Genomic DNA, 22,425 nt, shown 5'->3' with positions numbered 1-22,425 from the left:
ATTTGTACCGATTGTACTTGAAGAAATCAATAATCATGCTGCGGCCGTTCGACTTTGATATGTACAAGTTGCATAACATGTTCATGAATAGCGTTTTTCTTCACGGTCCGTACACGTCCATCTCGTGACTGCGACTCTCTCTCTCTCTCTCTCTCATATTACTTATGCTAATTTGTAACGTTAAATAACTCTGCACAATGGCTCTCGCGTTTGCCCTTCGCCCGCGAGTACTGAACCAACAATTGCGCCGTACAAACGCAACGTCGTTCTCGGAATTTTTCTCGCGGCTCGCCTCGAGCTCGTGCTATTCGAAAATGCCACCCGCGGGTCTACGTCTTCTTCCGCATCACGTCGGCTGCACCTCGAGCGGGGACTGCAACGTCGGTAAAAGTTGCGGTGCAGGTAGCTGCATCGTCACTTGCCGCGAACGGTACGGCAGAGAAGTCGTGGATGTACCGGCGTACGATCATTGTCCGATCGATGGAAAGCACCTAACGGCCGTCGGTAATTCAGGCTGTCGGGTCAGTTTACCATCAGCGGGTACGAAAGCGCCGCCAAAGTCCCCGGACGGCGTCTTCCACCGCGCCCGCCGTCACATTCGAGCGCGATGGAATTATTGATAAAGTAATAACGGAATTTTATGATCCGCGCGGCCGGCGGACTCGACGAACGGTGTGTTATGCGCTCTCGGCATCCGTCATAATCAGTCAATTGATCATTCGTTCGCGGCGGCCATCCGCCGTGTTCGAACGTCATCCTACGGCGTACGTTGACGAAGCATTCGCTTTCTCATTCATCATGATCATGCCATTCCGCGACCTCTGCCGTCATCAGCGCCCGATTAATGAACCATATTACACGGCTGAGCGACACGGCGAAACGTTGACAATGTTAAAAAAGGGAATAATACACGCGGGAATGTAAGCGACGTTCGCGTAGAAACACACGGACGTCGCTTTCGCCCGACACGTTGCGTAATCCCTCCCCGCTCTTAATTATGCATAATCTACTGCCACGGGCTAATTAACTGCAATTTACAGCTCGCCCTATGCGAGCACGACGCGCGCACTCGTGGAAATCCCGCGGCTCTTCTAACGAGCCGCGGCGTCCGCGAGTCTCGGGCTTCTCTCCTCGACCCTTCGTTCGTTGCTTTCAATTTTAATTACGCTTCCGATGCGATTTCCACGGGCGGTGTTTCAAGAAAATTAATCCCTACCGCTTTCCGATCTCTCGCGCCGTTCTCGGGCGTGGCGGTGGCGGCGTCGGCGGCGGCGGCGGCAGCGGTTCTCTTTTCCACGTGGTGGATGTTAATGATATTAAAATCACGCACCACGAGAGTGGAAGCTTCGACGTTGGGAATTTTTTTCTCGCGCCGTGTTATTACCAAGCAGACGGGCAGGCAGGCAGGCAAGGAGGGAGGGAGGGAGGGAGGGAGAGAGAGAGAGAGAGAGAGAGAGAGAGAGAGAGAGAGAGAGAGAGAGAGAGAGAGAGAGAGAGAGAGAGAGAGAGAGAGAGAGAGATAGTTTCGCTCGCCGTCGAAAATATTACATCCCGTCCCGTGGATTTCGCGATTTTTCCTCTCGCAAAATAATAGCCGCTATTGTGCAACAGTGCACATTGTTACATGAATGAGCAATGGCGCCGGGCAAATATCGCCGTTCGGTCGGCAACAGCTGAGCGTGCCGTCCACAATCGGCTAAAAATAACCGGCGTTTCATAATGCATGCGACGACGACGACGACGTCGTCGTGCATTTTTCTAAAAAGGCGCGCGCGGCGTGGAAATTCTCTTTCTCTCCCGCGCGGGGCGAGGGGAGGACGAAAAGATCGCCGCGATCGCGGCCAAGATTTTTCCGATTCGAGCCGCACGCACGGGCGAGAGGCTCGGTGACCCACATTTCAACCGAAGTATTACTCGAGCTCCTCCATCACCGCCGGCTGGGTTCCTGCGTCACTTCTTGCGCCAGCCGATATATGCAATTGCATCGCGCCCGTCGCGAGCCAACGATCCAGCAGTGAGCGAGCGAGCGTTTGTTCCTTTTGCAGCAACAGCGACGGCAGGTCGCTGAATATTACGATGTGCACCGGCGGGAATAAAGAACACGAGACGAAGAAGCAATCACGCTGTCGAACGGTTATCACGCGTGGAATACTCGCGGAGAGCTGTCCGTCCAAAGTTGGCCTAGTTCCTCCGGCCAACACTCGAGCAACCAGCGCGTCTTGTCAAAGCGCGTCCTCTCCTCTCCTCTCCTCTCCTCTCCTGAGAGACGCTCGTCTCGCCGACGACGACGCGACTTCTCGCTCGAGATCGCTCGCTCTGCCGCCGATGATGATTTAATAATCATCGACGTCGCGCTCGATACGGGAGACTCGATTTACACGTATCGTCCGCGTCTAACGACTCGACGAGGGCCGATCCACTTGCGTCAGGCTCGTCTTCGTCCTCGTCGTGGCGCGCTTGTCGATACACCGCGATGAGCCGCTTGGCTTCCAGCTCGGAAGTTACGACGAAGTAACTTCCTGATTGCTGTTCGCTCGCTCGCTCGCTTACTCGCCGGATTAATCGCCTCGGAAATATACCGTCCTTCCGCCCGGCCGGCAGAATGCGAGGGAAACGTTCGATTGATTATGCGAGCACCGGAGGAGATATCGCGGGATGCTCCACCGACGTTGCCGAGAGCTCTTCGCTCTTCGGCGAACTGCGTCGCTTATTTTCCGCGACATTGTCTCGGATTGTCCGGCCACGCGCACCCCGATCGAACGTGATCTCTCTCACGCGATAATTCTCGACGAGTCCGCGGGAAATGTCAGAAAAATCCGAGGGCCGCCGCTTGCATTGTCCGTCTCGGGCGCCGTGTGAGAGAGCGGCCGACGGTGGGCGTTTTTTTTTTTTTTTTGCGCTACCTTATCGATTGTTTCTCGCGCTAATTAGAGGCGCAGGTGCGCTGTCGTAACGGCGAGAGCGACACACGTTCCCAGGGAGAACGGCTGCGATTCGATATATGACTCTGCGATATCGCACCTTCCCGACTAGAAATTTTGATCGGGTTCACCTAACATTGATAAGGATCTAATAGGGTGAATGAAAGGTAATCCTAAGTAAGTCAGTTCTTATAATATCCTAACGACAAATGAGTAAGGGGAAGACCTTTGTAAGACCTTATAACGATTGGGTTCACATTAGGACCTTAATGTACCAACCTAATATATGATATAATATGGTTTGGTTAATCAGGTCCTTGTCGGGATCTTACGTATTTATTGTACCTAATATGATTTGCATTATCAAGTTTTAAGAAAACAAATTTTTGGCTGTCATTTCCAAATATAAAGATGTTTGCATTGAAAAGACACTTCAGATCACTCGAATATATTTGTAAAATGCTGTAGAAACTGTCCATTTTTTAGCAGTCAATAAATAGTTGTAAAATTAACGTGACACGCAACTTTTCTCTTTAACACACTACTTCACGTCTTGTCACCTTGTGATACTTTACGATCTCATGATATTCATTTGATGTTTCTTTTCCGAAACATTTTACAAGTATGCTCGAGCGATCTAAAATATTATTTCATGCAAATATCTTTTCATTTGGAAATGACATGAAAGAATTATCAGGAGCCATAATTTGAAAAAAAAAAAACACATAATAAGGATTCCATAAGGTAACTCAATAAGGACCTGACTATGAATCCTTACTAAGATCCTGATATCCACGCTGCGTTACATGACTCACCAGGACCCGATAGTAGTACCTTATTGGGACCTGATGTCCAAATGAGGTTAACCTGATCAGGACCCTGGGACAAATTTCTAGTCTAGGATTATCGCCGCTCTGAAACTTTGACCGCCGCGCTTCGGAGGTGAGTCGCAACGTCGCAACACAGCGCAGCGTCTCTCGATGAAAAAAGCAGGGCCTGTTTGACGTCGCTGTGATGCTCGCGTGACTTCTAAAATTCGCATCGCGGATTGCGGCGAAAATCTCCTCGGACTCGGACTGTCTTGCGCTCGTTACCGGCGGGAAGGACTCGCTTGCGCTAAAAGCGCTCAACTGCGCTCTGTCTCCGAGTGGACAAACGGCAGACGCGAAAAAGGGTTGCTGCGTATAACTGCGCACGCCGGCGACGAGCGTGTTACGGCCGTTAACGAGGTTTTTTTCTTGCGGCACGAATGTCCCCGCGCAACACCTCGTCACGGTGTCTCGTAACTTGCACGGTAATTGTCACGGCTCCGCCACGGCACGGCTTTTAAAGTCCCGCCTCAGACACAGCGCTCGCGGACGCGGACGGATTCCGCGGAAGCGTTACGCAACTGTGCACTCGCGGGTCCTGTCTTTCAACCGGCGGGGAGGGGAGGGGAGAGAGGGCTTGTCGCGATATTCTTTCCAGCGGCTCTTTTGAGCGACGTGTCACAGTGAATGTGTTGCGTATTTCCTCTGGAGACGCCTGCGATTTCGAGTCCAATCGCGAAATTCGACGAAATCATTTCGCCATGGAAAATCTCGCCGCTGCCGGATATCCGAATGCCCTGCTGTATAGAGCGTTACACGCGGCGATTGGCCGGCCTGTAAGTTTGAATGAGATCGTGAATTTTAAGTGACAAGTTGCATGCTGGACGCTTCTACGTGCTCGTGCCGGCCGGTTTTGAGAAGGAAAAAGGGGCAGGAAAATGACGAGGGGACGAGATCGGCGCGGCGATCTCGAAGTCACTCTCTCTCTCTCTCTCTCTGTCGAATCTGCGTCATTATTCGTGAAAAATCGTGCCGCGTGCCCGGTCACGTAAAGGCGCGCGACCCGAATTTACAAGGCCGACGATACCATCTCCGAAGTGCTCCGGCAGAGCCGTGTGTGCCTGACCTCACGTGGCGAGAATCATAAATTTGCATAGTTATAAGGTTTCCGTCGACCGTTTAAGCGGTCGCTAAAAACCGATTTCGAGCATGAAAGTGGCATCGGTTCGCGCTCGTTCTTCTCGCACCGGTTTTTCCGAGCTCTCTTTCTCTTTCTCTTTCTCTTGCTCGGAAGTGGTTTCGCGAACCCTCGCAAAGTCCCCGCTCGGGCAGCCTTGCCTGTCGCAAGTGATATCGGGTAATGTACCTGCGAATATTTCCGAGTACCGAGGAAAAAGTCGGCGCAAAGTTGTCGCGGTGGGAGGGAACGGAGAGAAACAAAAAGAAGAGGCTATCGAGGGGAAATCCGCGCGCCTGTTCGTTCGAGCGATACGATAAATCGCTGGCGCGCTCCCGCTCGCAGTGAAGTTCGCATTTCTTGCCGCAGCTGCGTCGACTGTTATTCCTAAGTAACCTTATTACGTACTGAGCCCACTGACCGTACTTACAAAACGAGTAATAAACCTTGTTTCGTCTTAATCAAGCTTCTTGTATTCCGTGACGCGGTCGCCGATACAATTTGTGCCTTTAATTGCCCAACTTTATACGCCCTCGAGCTCTCCCCCCTCCCTCCCGCCGCCGCCTCCCTCCCTCCGCCCGCGATGCACACGCTTCATTGAGGGGATAATTCGCCGGTGCTCGGACTCGCTCCGTCGTCGGCTGACAAGACGACGAATTTCCACGAAGGATTCGCGCGTTTCCGTCATACGTCGAAAATATCTCTCTTTCTTCGGCTTACGTCATCGAATTCCTCTCGAGCAAAATGTCCACGAGATCGAAATGCGAGAATAACTCTAAACTATTAATAAATAAATAAAAACTCGACTTCTCGATTAAGGGATGATAAAGGAAAAGAACGCGATACACTTTCCTCGTGGCGCGCAGCACGAGGCGCGACGTGTTGCCTTTGAAGACTCGCCTCCGCGACCGATTCCCGCCGCGTTCACGCGGACCGGGAATCGAGTTCGCGCAAATGAAACGTTCGCAGCGAGTTATGTTCTCTCACGGCCGGAATTAGCTCCTGATGAATTGGCGCGCACGCGCCAGGGGAGGAAGAGAGCTTAACTTTCGATGCGAGGTCGTCGATACTTTCTAAAGTATGATTGATAGCGCTTGTCCCGCGCTCGCACGCGGCGGCGTATCGTTGAAGTGAAAAATCGCACTTTTCCCAGCGCCGCCAACGTTACGACGTCGCTCGCCCACTGCCGGAAGCGGGATATCGCGTTGCGGCCGCTGCTACGCCACGTGCGTCTTAGGTCACCGAATTCGCGCGGCGGCTTTCTCGCAATCGCGGCCCGCTCCTCCCTCAAGTATCGGAAATCTCGCTCGCGCTCGCGCGATTTCCGCGCGCGCGCGCGGCGCGGCGCGGCGCGGCGCGGCGTGGCTTGAATTTCAGACGCGGCCGTCTCGGCACGGAAAAAGTCCAACCCAGACGGAATGTGGATAATAGTCGCCGCGGGAATTAGATGTCGAGCGCGCGGCGCGGCCCACGCCTCGGGAGGAGAGAGAACCTGACCCCTTTACGTGATATTTATCGCGGTGCACGCGCGTATCGAGCTGATCTCACGCGCGTTTCTCCCATTTTTTCCTCCTTCCTCTCTTGTAATTCTCTCTCTCTCTCTCTCTCTCTCTCTCTCTCTCTCTCTCTCTCTCTCTCTCTCTCTCCCCCCTTTTCCTCTGCCCCCCGCTCTCGATCACGCGCGCGGGCGCGAGCGTTGCGTCATCGAACGACGACGCGACGGGGAGGTTATTAATGGTTTTCCGAAAACGAGGCGGGTTTTCGGAGAAAGTGACGTTAACGCTCGGCCGAGTCAGCGCGATCCGCTCGCGTGCGTTCTCGCCGGCGCGAGGAGCTTTAAAATAATAAATAAACGCTAGCGCTCTCTCTCTCTCTCTCTCTCTCTCTCTCTCTCTCTCTCTCTCTCTCTCTCTCTCTCTCTCTCCCGGGTCTCGACACGCACCGCGCATTCTTCTGGCCGTGGCTATCCGCAGCGGCGTGACGGCGCGGCGCTCGATAGCGCGCGGATTCTCATTAATCACTCTGTCTTCTCGAGCCGCGTCTCAACGAGTTACGTCTCCATTCAGAATACGAGGGACGCGCCCTTCCGTCTTCGTTCATTATGTCGCATCGACCGATCCGGAGTTAGGAATTGGCTTTCTACCGTCTCCTTTATTGTCCCGGCGATTATTTCCAGCGGTGGGCGTCGTGCTCTCTTTCTCTCTCGTTCTCGCTCTCTCTCTCTCTCTCTCTCTCTATCTATCTCTCTCTCTCTCTCTCTCTCTATCTATCTATCTATCTATCTATCTATCTCTCTTCCTCTGCTTCTCTCGTCTACCTACGGTATCTCGAGCGTTTCCAGTCGCCGGCTCGCTGTGTGTTTCCCTGCGGACGGCCGAGCCGGTGCACCGGTTCGTGCGAACCGCATGTGGACGGCCTTGCCCGGAGACACATACGCCAGCCACGTCTCTCTCGCTCTCTCCCTCCGCCCTCTCTCTTTGGACCCCTTTGAGGTCTGTTCTCGCAGACAGATCGGTGCGCGAATTATCGCGCTTATCCGCTTTGCTATCGCATCGGCGCTGTCGAGCTGAGACATTCAACTCGTGATATCGTAGGTAGACGTGCTGACGATCGATATCGCGAAGATGCGAAGAGCGTCTTGAAGTTTCGACAACGAGCGGTGGATAAAAATCACGTCGTGCTAAAAAGCGCGGCGGAGTCAACTTCCGGGGATATCCTCCGGTGACGATCGCCGGTGAAGCGGCCGCGGAATGGAAGAAGGGCTTGAAATTTCTCGCTTCGCGCGAGCCGTAAACCGCGCGAAGACCCGATCTCTTCCGCTTCTTCTTGGCTTTCGATCCGACAACGGCGCCGTCGTCCCGCGATCGGTAATGGCACACGTTGCGCTCCCCGGAGCCTTCGCGATAGGGATGGGCGATACGGTATCGATATTTTAAAATATCGATACTTTTGGATCTACATGTCGATATTTTTCTTTTCAATATTACTGTGTGCATCGATATTTCAAGAGCAATATCGGACTTCCGGTACAGTTCAATACGAGTCATTAGTATTCTGTTGGGCGAAAATCTTAGCGTACCGAAACTTTTGGAACTAGCGCTACCAATCCCAGCCATTCTCAGTTTCGTTTGCGTTTGAATTGTCGCAAACCGTTGCAAATTAATGGCAAATTCGATTGACATGCACTATGCAAAATAACTTTTTGTTATTAGGCGCGCTTGCTCGGAGTGCGTACTTTTATGCTAACCTGAGTGCGGATAATTTAAGAAACTTTCTGAATTTGCGTACATATCGTGTAATTTGTTAAGAGTACTCCGTCTTAAACGAAAATGTCGCTGAAGCAACTGAACAAATAATATTTTTAATCTGCACACTTTTAGCTCGGTATTCATAGTCGGATCTTATATTTAAGACCGTTTTAACTTCATCTTCGCATATTGTACGGATCATTTCATTGGCTACGTGGTATCTAAACATGAACTTAAGACGGACTCAAATATAAGGCTGCGTTCAGAAAATACACAACGGTTATACAACGATTGAGCAATTCGTCAATGTAATTGGATTCCTTCCTTTTCTCCTATGAAATGACTAGGAATACATCTATTTCTGACGCATTCCAAGAACGGTAACTATAATAGGTTCTGGTACAAACAAGTATAAATCAATAAATAAATATGTAGTAGGCACATACATAGGTAAAAAATAAGGATATTAGTGCTGTCGATATTGCCGATATCGACATTTCCAATGTATCGATACTTTCATTTATGATACGTATCGATATGAAATATCGATATTTTCTATCGCCCATCCCTACTTCGCGATTGAATCATCGGTAGCATCGTATCGCGTCCGGTGCGCGCACAGTCTCCGATGTCAAAACGGTATCGGTGCGCAGCGCGGCGCGGCGCAGCAGATGAAAACCAGTCCTTCCAGAGCTTCGTTCTGCCGGTGTCGAGCTACCGCGATCGCGAGATATAATCGTGAGAACCCGCGAGAGACTCTCGGTCTCTCGCGCCGCCTCTTACTTCCCAGCCGCGCTAATCCGATATCCTTCGAATTGGCGAGTCCTTATTCACCCGGCGCGCGTCATTCGGACGCGCCGCGCGACGCGTCGTCGCTTATAATGCGTGCCGGCGAGTGAAAGGCGATTTTCCAGCTGGGATTTTTTCGCGCGAATGGAAAACGTGCTCGCGATTTGGCGAGCTTCCTGCCGAACTCGGGAAACGGCTCTCGACTTTTTGGCGAATCGCGGACTCGCCAAGATGAATGATCGTGGCCGCCGCCTCGGTGCTTCTCGCGTTTAGCGTCGCGCTAACGAGGACGATTAATTTCCGTCAGGCTCTGATGTCGAGGCAGGTTCGATCTGCACTCTCGTCTGTTATCGTGCGTTATCACGCTTCGTCCGGGAGAAGAACGTGACGGGATCGAGCGAATCGAGCGAGGGGTATCGAAAGTCGAGAGACTCGCGAGTGCCCGACGTCTTTGCGCAATTAAGAAACGCGCTCGCCGTGTGAAATTGCGTTTACGAGTGAAGAAACGTCGCACACGAGCGGATTTTCATGTACGAGGGCGTCTAGTTTAGTCGCGTGTTTATCGGAAAAGTCACGGCGGAATGAGTTTCTCTCGCCGGTCAGTTGGCAGGCTGCAATCAGGCCGTCCGATCCGTCGCGCACCGTGAATCGAATATCCTGCTTCTGTTTATTTAAAAAGAAAAGAAAAACGAGAAGAGAAGGAAAGAAAGAAAAAGAACGTTGCGTTTCATAATGGCCCCAACGCGCGCGGCTCTTGGTTCCCCGATAAAAGTCGGGTGCGCGCGCTTGCGACACGCGGCCGCGATGCGGGTCACTTTTTCCGACTTTATTGCGGTATTAACCGGCCATATCGGCCTTTATTTGGCATAACGCATTCCGCGGAATACATTTCCCGGCGATTTAAGAACTGGTCGCTCGACTTTTACGGTCAGCGGCACGGAGCAAAAGGCGCGGGGAATCGAACGGGGAACGAGTTTGCATTCGCGTATAAATCGCCTCGCGAACGTAGAAAGTGTATTCAGCAACGTAACGTAATAACGCGGGCGCAGTTAGCCGACCGTTATTGATAGGCAAAAACGTCGAGTTTTCGAAAGAGAGAGAGAGAGAGTCGAGGGGAGAAGAAAGAGGCGATTCGATTGACGCGAAGAGGATCAACCGATCGAGATTCCACTCGAGAGGCTGACGCGACAGAAAGTTCACCGGATTTCTGCAAAAATTATTCTTCCCTCGCGGAGGCTCCGGGCCGACAGATCGCGCTCGTTCCCCGGATATTTATAACAAGAAACGGGGGCCAAGATTTATGCGTGCGCTACATTTTATTTATACAGAGCGCGCCTGTCTCTTCCTGCCGGGATATTTATTTTTACAGCCCTTTTTTATACACCGCTCGAGACTGTAACTATAGATTATTAACGACCGCCTGCGAGCATCGTCCGCGCGTGAGTGAGAGAAGCGGGATCGTCTCGAGAGCGCGCGCGCGCTCTCTCAGCGCGAATTGGCGAAGGAAACGAACGAGCGTTTCGGCTCTCGGCCGTGTAAAGACCGTATCACACTAGCGACTCGCGGCTGCGACTGCGATCTCTTGTTTTCCAATCACACTTGCGATTGGCGGCGATCGCGGTTGCGATTAAATACTGTTGACATTGCAAGAGCATTTGCAATATAAATATGGATTTGATTGACGATTGAAACGTAAAAAGAAGATATGTGCAATGGTGACATTTGCTATAATTACGGAGTATTATAAGACACTACCACGCGGGTAAATATGGGTGAAACTATGGATAGCTCTACTACTCATGGATAGTTCTACCAAATAATAGTCTATCTCCTTATTAAATTGTTTTGACATTTAAAAAGAAAGATATGTAACACATAAAACAACACTAGATATAACCTTATTCTAATGATCACCGACTTCTGCACACTATTAAATAAATATGATTATGACGGGCGCGTCACGTGATTATACGGAGTTTTGTGATCGGTTGCGACTGCGGCTGCGACTTGAAAAAATTATAATATTTATTATTCTTTTGCGTACAAACAGGGATTTGCTTGTACAATTGTTACTGAAACTTCGTCGTCAATGTCAGCAACATGTTCTTTGTTGTCGGATATTTTGCCAAACCAGAACGAAACGTACGTGAAAACGTGTACATGTGCCTAGATAACTCTTCTTATTGGCTTGGAGAGAAATCGGCCTTAAGCTTTAATTCCTAACTTCAAAAGTTGGGCAGATCCGAACTTTTTTTTTTTTTTTTTTTTTTTTTCCAAAATGTCCGACAACGAAGAATATGTTGCTGACATTGACGACGAGGTTTTAATAACAATTGTGCAAGCAAATCCCTGTTTGTATGCAAGAGATAATAAATATTATAAAGATCACAACATAAAGGAAATGAAATGGGAAGCGGTGGGTAAAGCTTAGATCAAAAAGCTAAAAGCTTTATTACACCTATTGTAGATAGCCGGCCTTAAGACCCGCGCTTTACCGTTTTGCAGCCGTCCAGCTGGGATGTCCTCGATGCGTGACGCGCACGGTCCGGCATCCGCGTCGCCGAGGTCTAGAGTTCAGTTGAATGCTGGCGGTAGCGATCTGGATTATTGCGTTCCCACCTACCCACACCTTCCGTTTCCGTCGCTCGCTCGCCTCCCCCTCCCCCCTGCTCGGCGGATCTGTTCGTCTCGCGGCTTTCATTCGCGCGTCTTCGCGAGAGAGCGCGGGACGGCCTCGAGCGCGGCCGTTGATGCGCGACGCGCTTCGATTGCCGATCGATCGAATTCTTTCGTACGCGTAAATGACGCGTAGAAGCGCGTCGTAATCCCGCGACCGCGCGACGGTCAGCTTGCGAGGGATTCGCGGCTCCCCAATTATCTGCCGACCCCCCGACGACCACTTCGCTCGTTTTCGTAACGCCATCCTTTTTTTAATTGCGACGCTCTAATCAGCTTCTCGCTCGAAGCGAGAGCCTGTTACATTTTAATCGACCTGCGCTCCGTGCGCGCGCTTCAATTTCCTGCATCGAGAAACGTTCTTCGTTCTTACGAGTTTTTTTCTTTTCACGAGAAAGAGAGGAGAAAGCTACTCGTTGTCGCTCCTGCGATACTCCCCTTTGCGTGCCTCGTAATTAACATAATTCTTCGTTCGCCCGTCCCACCACCCTCTTTCTCTTTTCTCGTAGCTGCAGTCACTTTGTGAAACTTCGATAATTTCATATTCTCACGCGCGCTGTGTGTGCTCTCCCGCGACGTGCGAAAAACTGCCGAATTGAAAGGTGAAATTCCGAGGCGGGAACTTAACTCCTAAATGGGCAAGTTACTTCCGTCAGTTGCACGTCTCGAAGCCTTTTAAGCTTAAAATAAGTTTCCAAACTCGCAGGTTTACATGTATTTGCCAAAGTACTCGCTAAAGAGATAATACTCGCTGAAAGGACGTCGCGTCGTAATTTCGTCCCGAGAGAGAAAGAGAGATAGGGGGTGGTGGTGAGTGAGAAAGCGACACAGTCTCGTCCTTCCCCCTTCTCTCTCTCTCTCTCTCTCTCTCTCTCTCTCTCGCTGTAAAAGGACCAGAGGCTCTCCTCTCGCGAGATAAGAACCGCCTCGAATTAGAATTTTAAATGCATCAGCCCGTCGGCGATCGCCGCGAACGCGAGGATTAAGGATCCCCTCCGTCGAACCAGTCCAGGAAACTTCTTAATGGTTCTTTCACGGCTTCGACTGGGCCGGGTCTCCTCACCGATAGATTTCGCGAGACTCGCACTCCACTCGGGGCCCGTTATTTCTCACGGCCTCGTCGCCGCCGTCGTCGTCGTCGATAAGTAACCGCGGGCGTCGTTTCGCGTCTCGAAGAAGAGCTCCGGCTTTCGAGAGCCCATTATCGTGGCTGCGAGGTGACGTCATACGTCCAGTTTGAAGCAAGCATGACGCGTGAAATATTCAGCCCGACTCGTGCATTCTTCGCACAAATGCCCCTTCGGCCGTGTGTGTGTGTGTGTGTGTGTGCTCCTGACTCATTCACCGCGAGCCGAGATGCGCGCATCTGCTCGAGAAAATTGGCGCGCACCGCGGAACGGCTCGCACGAGAGCTCGATTGATGTTTTATACAGCGCCCCCGATTGAAGTTCTCTCGGCGAGCGCGAGGCTCCCCGCCTGTTATCGAGCTGTACGCCTCGTTGTTGCGTCTCGGCGGACCACGCCGCGCCGCGCCGATTCTTCCTGCCGGCCGCGGACGAGCGGATTGCCCGCTCGTAGACTTCGGAGAGTCCGCGATTGCTCCGCGCGGGCACGTTCCACGTGTATTATTATTATTACACGGCTGGAAATTGCGCGCGCGGCCGGGAGCGCCGCGCGCGATGCATTTTCCTAACGTCAGCGCCAGCAATTAAGCCCGACGCCTCTCTCCGGGGCTGTGCCTCTCGAGCGCGCACGTAATGCAGACAACAACAACGACGACGACGACGTTGTGCACACAAGCGCGTCACGGCTCGCGTCGCCGGCAAGGCCGTCGAGCCGCGAAAGAGCCAGCGCGACGAGAATACCGCGGCGCGGCGTGTTACGTGACGCATAAATCGCGGCGCGATGCAGCAACGGCGTGCCGCGCGCGGCGTACACAGCAAGACGCGCTGCTGTCGGCCGGGAGACGAATGTCTTGCGTAAGCGCGGCCCTGCGTTATCGTCGACGCGCGATCTGCGATGTAAATCAGCAGCCGACACCTTAATAGCTCGCCTTACACACCGCCAGCGCCTATAGTTGGAAACTCGTCGCGCAGCTGACGTCCTTGCCCGCCGACCCCTCCCGTGTCCTGGGAGCCGGTCCTCCGGCGGGATTTCGGAGACGCGTGTTGGGCCTCGAGAGAGAGTGAGAGAGAGAGGGAGGGAGGAGGTGTTATTTTTGTTTCCAGCTGCGAGCTGGGAATCCTGATGAACGCGTCGGGTCGCACGACCCGAATCCTCTAGCGACTCGCTTCACGGAGACACCACTCGTCCTTTGATCCTCGACAGGCGGAGGCCGCCGCCGCCGCCGCCGCCGCCTCGCGCCTCGAATTCGGCGCGTCACGCCTGGCACGCCGCCGGGAAATTTTCCATTCGCGCAGCGACGCGCGAACGACTCTTTTCTCTCCCCGTCGCTGTTAACTTCTCTCTCCCCCTCTCCCCAGCCCGTCGTCCCTCCGCGCCGCAGGCCGACACAATGGCCCTATTCTTCTGGCGATGAGATTTACGAAGTCGCCGTCTCCAGCGGACTTTTCAGCCTCTCTCGCGATTACGCAGTATGCGCGAGCGAGAACGAGGAAGTCGAATAGAGCCGCGAGACAAGTCGAGGAGGAAATCGCGAGCCGTTTCGGCGGGACCGGTTGTTGCTCCCGACATTTTTTCCCTCTTCTGCTTTTCCCCTCCCTTCTCCTGTGAGGAACCCCGCGCACTGTCCAGCGGCACTTCCTCGCTTTCTCCGCGCGCGCAACCTTTCACGGTCATTACCGGCCGCGGGAGTGCGTTGCCGCGTCGCAGCGTTATCGGTACGTATTAGACGCACGTTCCGCGAGTAAAACACTCGTCGTCACGTCGGCGTGATGCGCCAACTTCCTGTTGGCGCGCGATAATTCTGAAAATATCGGCGTCGCGAGCGCTCGATGACGAGCGTCGCTCGACGCGCGGCGTCTCGGTCGTCTCGAAGGACGACGGACGCGCTTCGCCGTCGTGGAACGCGTATTTTTGCGGCAGCCCGCGCGAGGCCGCCCGGAGAATCCCGCGATCTGCACTGTTACTTACGGCCGATTCGACTTTACGGCTGATTTACGAGCGCCACACGCTCGAACGCCGCTCCCGCGGAGGGCCGGCGCGGCGAAGAAACATTGTCGTTGCCTCTCTGTGCCATAAAGCATACAGTCGGTCGCGATAAAAACGTCCACCGGCGATATCATCGCTGACAAATTGCCGGCCGCCGTGCGCGCGCGCGCGCGCGTCTATCGATCGTCGGCCGTTGATTTTCAGAGTCGACGACGACGACGACGACGACGACGAAGACGCGTGCTGTATGTCGGAACAACGAACGGCGCATGCACGAATTTGATTTTCGCCCTCTTCCGATCGCTGCGGCGTTTATTTTCCCCGCGATCGATCTCGCGTCTATAGTGTGCGCGCGCGTCTGTATTATATCAGAGCTAATGTGTAAAAGCAGAGATATCTCTCGAGCGCGGACGGTAAAAGTAAAGCGTCCACGACGACGATTATTATCGAAGCAATTGGAATTTTAATCCAACGCGTCGTCCCGTGGAAATAAATTCGATACAATATCTGCTATCTCCCTCTCGCCGAAGGAACTCGTGACATTGAAAAATCTGTCGCGATTTATTTATGAGGTCAACCGAGGTCGGTGAGATGGATCTCGTCGTCCGATCGGTCCTCGCTCACGAACGGTTCTTGCTTTACGGATGATTTACGGAGTTCACGGACGACCGCGCTGTGCTGTGTACGCGCGATCACAAAGATACCGCCGGGTACATTGACGCAATGCTGGAAATGGGTGGCACTGAAGCGTGAGCAGATTATGCCATCGACATCTCGCGACCCTGAAAAGACACGCGTTTGACCTAGAAATATCAGTTAGCGATTGAATCTTCGGACGGAGGAGGTGTTCTCCGTTAATCTTGCACCGATCCCGTGAATTGTGCCTAACCGAAGTAATCTCTCAGAAATGTGCGGGCGAAAGTGAGGTTTAACGAAAGTAGCCAGTTTACCGAAGTGGAAAAATTACTAGGGAACGGTGTATCTGCGAGGACTACTCAGAGATCAGTGGAATCGATGGAGTCGAGTCAAAAGATCGGCTGGAAAACGCTCGCCGAGATAATTTGTATGATTCTTGCGCGCGCGCGTTGATACTCATCGAGAGAACGTCCGCTAGTGTCGCCTTTTAAGGCCGTTTTCGTCATTCCCCGATCGCCGTTTATATGCCGCTGTGCTCGCTGAGAGAAACTCAAACGCGACCATAACCGGACGGTCGGCGGATGATCAGCTGACTCTCAATCAGTCCTCTTCATTGTCGAATTTTTGGCACGACTGCTGATCTCATGAATATTCGTCGCTTCTACCTCGCCGAGTGCTCGCGAATGCGCTCTCGTCGCGCATACACACACACACACACACACACACACACACATGACGGCGGAGTGCAGTGAAAGTGCAGCGAGGAAGGGCATTGGCACTCGCATCCTAAGCAGTAAAGCGTTACGTGTATCGTGACGGGCCCAAATTAGGCGTGAAAGTATTTTCACTATCGCTTCCCTTACGGCGCGTAGTCCTATTATCATCGCCGGTAAAAAGCAGTTAATAGCGCGCGCGCGCGCGCGTCCCATCGTCACGCGCGTGCACAGCCGCCATGCACGACAGTCGCCGCGCACTTCCGCGATCGCGGAATCGTTACCGTCTCGACGGAACACGAGTTACTTGTCACGGCTTATGTCGTCATAAGCGCGAGCGAGTTGCTCTCAACGGCAGCCTCGTCCTCAGACGTGTAAAGGTCGATTCACACTTTACGACAAATTAATGCGTATGTTCAGACTCGGTTCAGTCCCGGTAACTGTCCGTCAATTGACGTTGCAGTCACAATGGATGGGTCGTCCAGCGATGATAAATTGGCTCTTTCAACCTTACCTTTAGACGAAGAGGAAGCCGAACTGAAAAAAAAGAATGAAGAAAAAGAAATCGAAAATGGGGGTATATCCAATGTTAAAGAAGAGAAAACTTTTGAAGGAGAATATCGGAGAGCATTGTTCAAAAACTTACTAAAATATGACGACACAAGTTTTGTCAGTATTTTAGAATGCCGCAGTGTAAATTTTATGATTTGTTAAAATTTATCGAACCTGTACTACAGAAACAAAATATATCGTGCCGTGAGGCAATTTCACCGACAGAATATTAACATTTTCGCTTAATTTTTCCCGCTCCATCCTCTGCTGCGCTCGTTTTCTACCGCTTTCTTATTCTGATTCAGACTGACGTACCGACACGCACCGTCAAAATATTGTTTGCGAGAATGTCGGGCGGTACGTCCCGTTGACGGAATCCCGGTGCAGATCGCGGTGTCGGTTAGGGTGAATAGTTTCATTGAAACGCGTGTTTTAAAGTTTTGTCGTGTCGGTGCCGGTACGCGCTCCGTGCTGTATAATGTGAATCGACCTTAATTCGGATGAGTACAGTTTCCGATGCGATGGACGACAGACTTTATTTGCCCCGATCATCGCGTGCCGCGCTGATTCGCGGAAAGGATCGTTGTCGCATGCAACGATGTTCGACTTCAACTCTCGCCGAGTTTGCTGCACCGGTTTCGACTCCGACCGGCAACGGTCTTTTCCAGCCACGAACCTCGGCCGGTGGTAGCATTTGCGGTCGTCTTGCTGTCAGCGATATTGCGGCCGCGCAGACTTCGCTCGTCCCTGATAGACACCGCCGCGCAGTAGATACAGCCGCGCCGAGCACGGCCGTCGCTAAGTAGATGCAGCCGCCTGAGCGCGGCCGCGTCTAGTAGCGCCGACGCGGCGCCTCGGCCGCCGCCGAGTAGAGACAGCCGCGCTGACGCGGCCGTCGCCCAGCAGAGAGACGCGCAGCCTTCGCGATGGATGAAGAGTACAGAAAAAAGACTTGAGTACATTAAGGGGACCGGAGGGAGGGTCAGATTGCTGAAAAATCATGCTTGTTTTTGACAATATTTTGCGAGGAACTGAATAAGTGTGCAAGAATGAAAATTTTAGGTATATTTATACAACACGTGAAGAGTAGAAAAATTTTGTTTATTAACAAATACTCGTATAAATATACGATATATATATAGCTGAAATATACTCTCCTTTTTTTTTTTTTTTTTTCCAAGTTGTTTTTGCAAGTAATATCTCGGCTCTCGGTGGTCCGATCGGAGCGAATTTTAGCTAGAAATCTTAAGGAGGCTCATCATTATCCGGTGAACCGTTAGAAAAAAAATCGAACAAAATTAACAAAATGGCAGCTATTATTAGGAAAAAATTCAAAATTTTCAGTTCTTTTACAATAAAAAAATTAACATTTCGAAATGAAATATTTCGGACGGAGTTGTCCATGGTTCACCTGAGAGCCGGACGAACAAATATTGTTGCTTTAAAATTTCAAATCGATACGAAGCTCAGTTTCGGAGAAATCACTGCAAAAAGCAGAACAATAAAATTTCGAGAGAAACGCGCTTAAAATTTAAGTGGACGTATATTTATATGAATATTTGTTAATAAACAAAATTTTTCTACTCTTCATATGTTATATAAATATATCGAACATTTTTATTCTTGCACATTTATTCAGTTCGTCACACAAGATATTATCAGGAAACAAGCACGATTTTTCAGTAATCTGACCCTCCAGTCCCCTTAAGGGCCGGTTGTTCCAACTTCTTGGTAAGTTAACTGATAATTAAATCACATGTCTGTCTTTGTCTAAATTAAAGGAAAAACAAGGATAAACGTATGATTTAACTATCAGCTAACTTACCGACTATCTCTTGTTAACCAACTTATTAACTATCAATTAAATCATACGTTTATCTTTGTTTTTCCTCCAATTTAAACGAAGACAGACACATATGATTTATCTATCAGTTAACTTACAACGTACAAGAAGTTGGAACGACCGGCCCTAAATTGCGAAACAGGAGACAAACAAGCACGTCGCAGGTGATGCGTGGAACGGCGTTGAGTTTAAATGCTCATCCTGGTGTCCGCGCTTTGGACGAAATTAATGTAAAATTTAAAAACATAATTAATGCAATGTAATTAATGTAAAATTTGAAAATATGATACTCTGTGGAGAAATCCATTTTCTCCCTCGTAGTACTCTTGCGGCATGACATTTCCGTAAATGAATATTTGTAAAAATAATTAATAACGTCCTTGGCTGAAGAGAAATATCACTATCCCCGGCACTTTTTGAAAAGTCATCGGCGCGCAGATAAAAATTTCCCAGGCTACGTTGTACGATAGCGTGAAGAACAATCGTAGTTGCTCACGAGCACGTAAACTCGTGCGCCTACGCGTCGATACTCGTGCACTGCGAGATGACGTCGTATGAAGTAATCTGAAGTAAACGTGACGTATGAAGCTTCACACCCCTCCCCCTCGCTTCTGCATTGTGAGCAGATACTTGTACTTTTCTCTACTCATTGAGTCACACACCGAGTACGGCCGGCGCTGCCGGTTTCGCTCGTCCAAGACCATTAGCATACCTCGATTATCATATCGCAGATAACGTAATGACTTGTTAATAGAGTTCCGCGATATTTCGCACATGCGCTTAAGTAACCGTATCGATCTCTAATGAAATAATTAAAACAGTCAACGTCACCGCGACGTTATTCAACTCGTTGGAACAGGTTCCGACGGAAGCGGGGCTGCCGACGGAGCGAGCGAGAGAGAGAGTGAGAGAGAGAGAGAGTGAGAGAGAGAGAGAGAGAGAGAGAGAGAGTGAGAGAGAGAGAGAGAGAGAGAGAGAGAGAGAGAGAGAGAGAGAGAAAGACTCCGTAGCAGATCTCGATCGACTATTACGCGACTCGCCTTCGCGACCATTTCTCATCGCGGGGCGCTCTTGCGGGCCGTCTTGCGAGAGAGACGTGCATCGGCAGGTATACAGGTGTCCGTTCCCCACTCCATCGCGGCAACAAACGGGAGTACGAGGCACCTTACCTTAGCGAAGGTAGTCACCTATCCGCGTGGTAATCGCGGAGTAAGACGCATCGAGTGGGAGAGAGGAGTACGAGCGCGAAAAGAGAGAGAGAGAGAGAGGGAGAGAAAGAGAGAGAAGAGAACTCGCGCCGCGGAGGAACCTGTAGCTCCTCCAGCGAGTCAGTCACATACTCGAGAGCATGTTCGACGACGACGACGAGGACGCTCACGCTCGTTAAACAATCGTCGCGTTACGCTGGCGCCCGCATATCGATACTTTCGCAAGATGCGCGTGCTGTGAGTGCTCCCTCGACTACTGGGAGTCGCTCTCGCTCTCTCTCTCTCTCTCTCTCTCTCTCTCTCTCGGAGGAGGAGGAGGAGGAGGAAGACGCAGGGAAAAGGGCGAGGTTAATTAGTTAATCATTCGCGATAATTGACCGATCGAACCGGTGTGCGCCGAGAGTGAGTAGTGTGAGAGTGCGTGCGCGGGTGCTTCGTTCCGCCGAGTGTGCGTCGTGTGTGCGACGTGGAATGCAACGGAGCCGCGGCGCATTGCGTGCCACGCCGCAGCCCCAAAGTGCGCGCGATTGCCGGTGGCAGAAAAGGAAAGGTGTAATGCGGCAAGGGGGATTTCTAAATGTTCGAGGTCGCGTCGCGTCGCGTCGCGTCGCGTCGCGGCGACGAGCGGGTGCTTCGACGAGTGCGCTCGGCTTCGACGGGCCTTTGGGAATCGGTCGCGACGCGACGCGACGCGATCGCTCTCGCGCTAGTTGCGCGCCGGTGCTAATTAAATTTTTCTAACCGGTTAGTCCGCTACCGCGCCGACGGCGGCGGCGGCGGCGCGTTCGCAAAGGACTCGCGTAATTACGCGAGAACGTCATGCGCGGGGAAATTATGCCGTAGTTGTGGGTCGGAATTCGGTTCGTTTGCACACGTAAGAAGTCCTCTGGGAGAAAAAAAAAAGAGAAAAAGAGAGAGGGGGGGGGGAAAGAGAGAAAAGGGAATTACAGGAAAATCGCTTTTCCGACGAAATTTTTAATCTGAATGCAAATCGCATGGAGATTTGATCGACGGGGGGATACGGAGGCCGGCCGAGGTTTCACCTTTTCGACATTTAATCCGAGCGCAAATTACTAAGAGATTCGATCGTCCGGCGATACATTTCCGGAAATTCCGCCTCTCGGACGTGCCGCCTCTCGAAATAGAACGCTTAGGATTATAGACGCGATGCGCTAACACGCTTATCTGTTCTCCACGCAGTCCCATCACCAATGTGTATCAATCGCAGCAACTAGCGATAAAGCTCCGCTGAAGAACTCCAATTCTCAGAGGCAGAATAGAGTCGGCAGATGGAGCGTCGCGATAAGAACGCCTGCGGAATTCCTGCTCGCAGAGGTCACTCGAGACAAATCCCGTCATTTGCGATGAATTTTCTCGGAAGCGTCGTGCAATCGCGAGCGCCGATTAGCCGAGAAAATCAGTAATCAGCCGCGCGCGCGCGCGTCACTCGGCGCAGGCTTATCGACGTGGTATTTATGTATCACTGAATCAGGATCTATCGGCCTCGGTCATCGTCGAGCCAAATTTATCGCGGAGAGAGATCGGCGATCGCAACCTTTAGTCGCGCGCGCGCGCGAGGGACGGAGTGAGAGAGGGAGAGACAGAGCGAGCAGGTTATCTTCCGCCGAGAACGGCCGATTAAATTTACACGCTGACGCAACGCGCGATCGCGGACAAGTCTCTTTGTAAAAAGCAGTCACGATCTCGAGACGTCACGCGGCGCGCGCGCTTTTCTTCCCCCGCGCGGATCGATCGGAGTATCGCGTCGCGGTCGGCGATACGCGACACCTACCGTCGCGTTCTCGCCGCGGAAATCGATTTGTCCTCTCTCAAGATAGATGCACGAGCCCGTGTCTCGATCGTGAAATTAATGATTTCCACCGTCCAGGCGTCGCGGCCGAGTTCAATGAGCAAGAGGAGAACGGCGCCGGGCGATTACGCGAACACACCGGTGAAACCCTCCCTCTCTCTCTCTCTCTCTCCCCCTCTCGCGATACCTTCTCCTCGGCTTCGATACTTTCGCCTTCGGTTGTCCGCGACGCGTGAACTTTTAATCAGCCTTTCGCGCGAATTACCACGTTAACTCGCGGCACGACGTTTATCGGCCGTAAAGCGGAGCGAGGAGTGTAATTTCGCCGAGCGATTGGACTCGGCAAGACTCGGGAGAACCGGGCGCTTCGCGTCTCGTCGAAGCACCCCCTCGTATCTCCCCTCCTCCCCCCCCCCCGGAGTGAAGGACAGAGAGTGAACGACGTACGGGCGCGGTTGAGAGTTTTACGTCCGCCCGTGACGCGCATAGCGCCGCGTGAGGATGTAACACGACGTAACGCGTCGCTACGGCCGCGCCGTAAAAGCCATGCCGGACGAGAATCGCCGTCGCCGCCGTTCGTCCTTCCAAGTGAGACGTTGCGCCGGCGCGGGCAGCCGATGATATTATGGGAGCCGGCGAAATGAATAGAGAGATTCCCAGCAGCACCCTCGCGACCTTGAGGGGGATCCTGGTGAGCTCGTTGTCGAGGGAGAACCTCGGCCCGCACGACCTCCCCGTCCACGAGCACACGAGGCATCGACCGCCCAGGAAGGTGCACTTTCGCGAAGGTAAAGAAAACCGACGCGGTAAAGCGCGCTTGGGAAAGAAAGAGACGACCGTCTGGGACGACGAAGGGCAACAACGCGGTATTTCGGCTGGCGAAAGCCAACCTGGCCGGGTTGCTGCCGCCTGGTTCTTTTTTCTCTTTTTCT

At 52.0% G+C, this 22,425-nt stretch overlaps 1 protein-coding gene across 9 annotated transcripts in view; it reads left to right on the top strand.

Annotated features, from left to right (window-relative positions):
• The window catches only part of LOC105188283 (MAP7 domain-containing protein 1), a 204,140-nt gene that overhangs the window by 101,749 nt on the left and 79,966 nt on the right, over window positions 1–22,425 (top strand). The window contains exon 1 of one of the 9 annotated variants that reach the window (XM_025302854.1): window positions 20,413–22,281. The exons of 7 other annotated variants lie outside the window; for them this stretch is intronic. In XM_025302854.1, coding sequence (XP_025158639.1) covers window positions 22,119–22,281 — 163 coding nt within the window. In that variant the 5' untranslated portion in view covers window positions 20,413–22,118. Of the gene's footprint in view, window positions 1–20,412; window positions 22,282–22,425 lie in introns of those variants that run through there. One more of the 9 variants, XM_025302867.1, reaches the window with a different exon arrangement.

Source organism: Harpegnathos saltator, unplaced genomic scaffold (genome assembly GCF_003227715.2).
Source record: "Harpegnathos saltator strain DR-91 unplaced genomic scaffold, Hsal_v8.6 scaffold115, whole genome shotgun sequence".
Lineage (NCBI taxonomy): Eukaryota > Metazoa > Arthropoda > Insecta > Hymenoptera > Formicidae > Harpegnathos > Harpegnathos saltator.
Note: the sequence above shows the minus strand (reverse complement) of the source record. Positions and strands in the feature narration are given on the sequence as shown.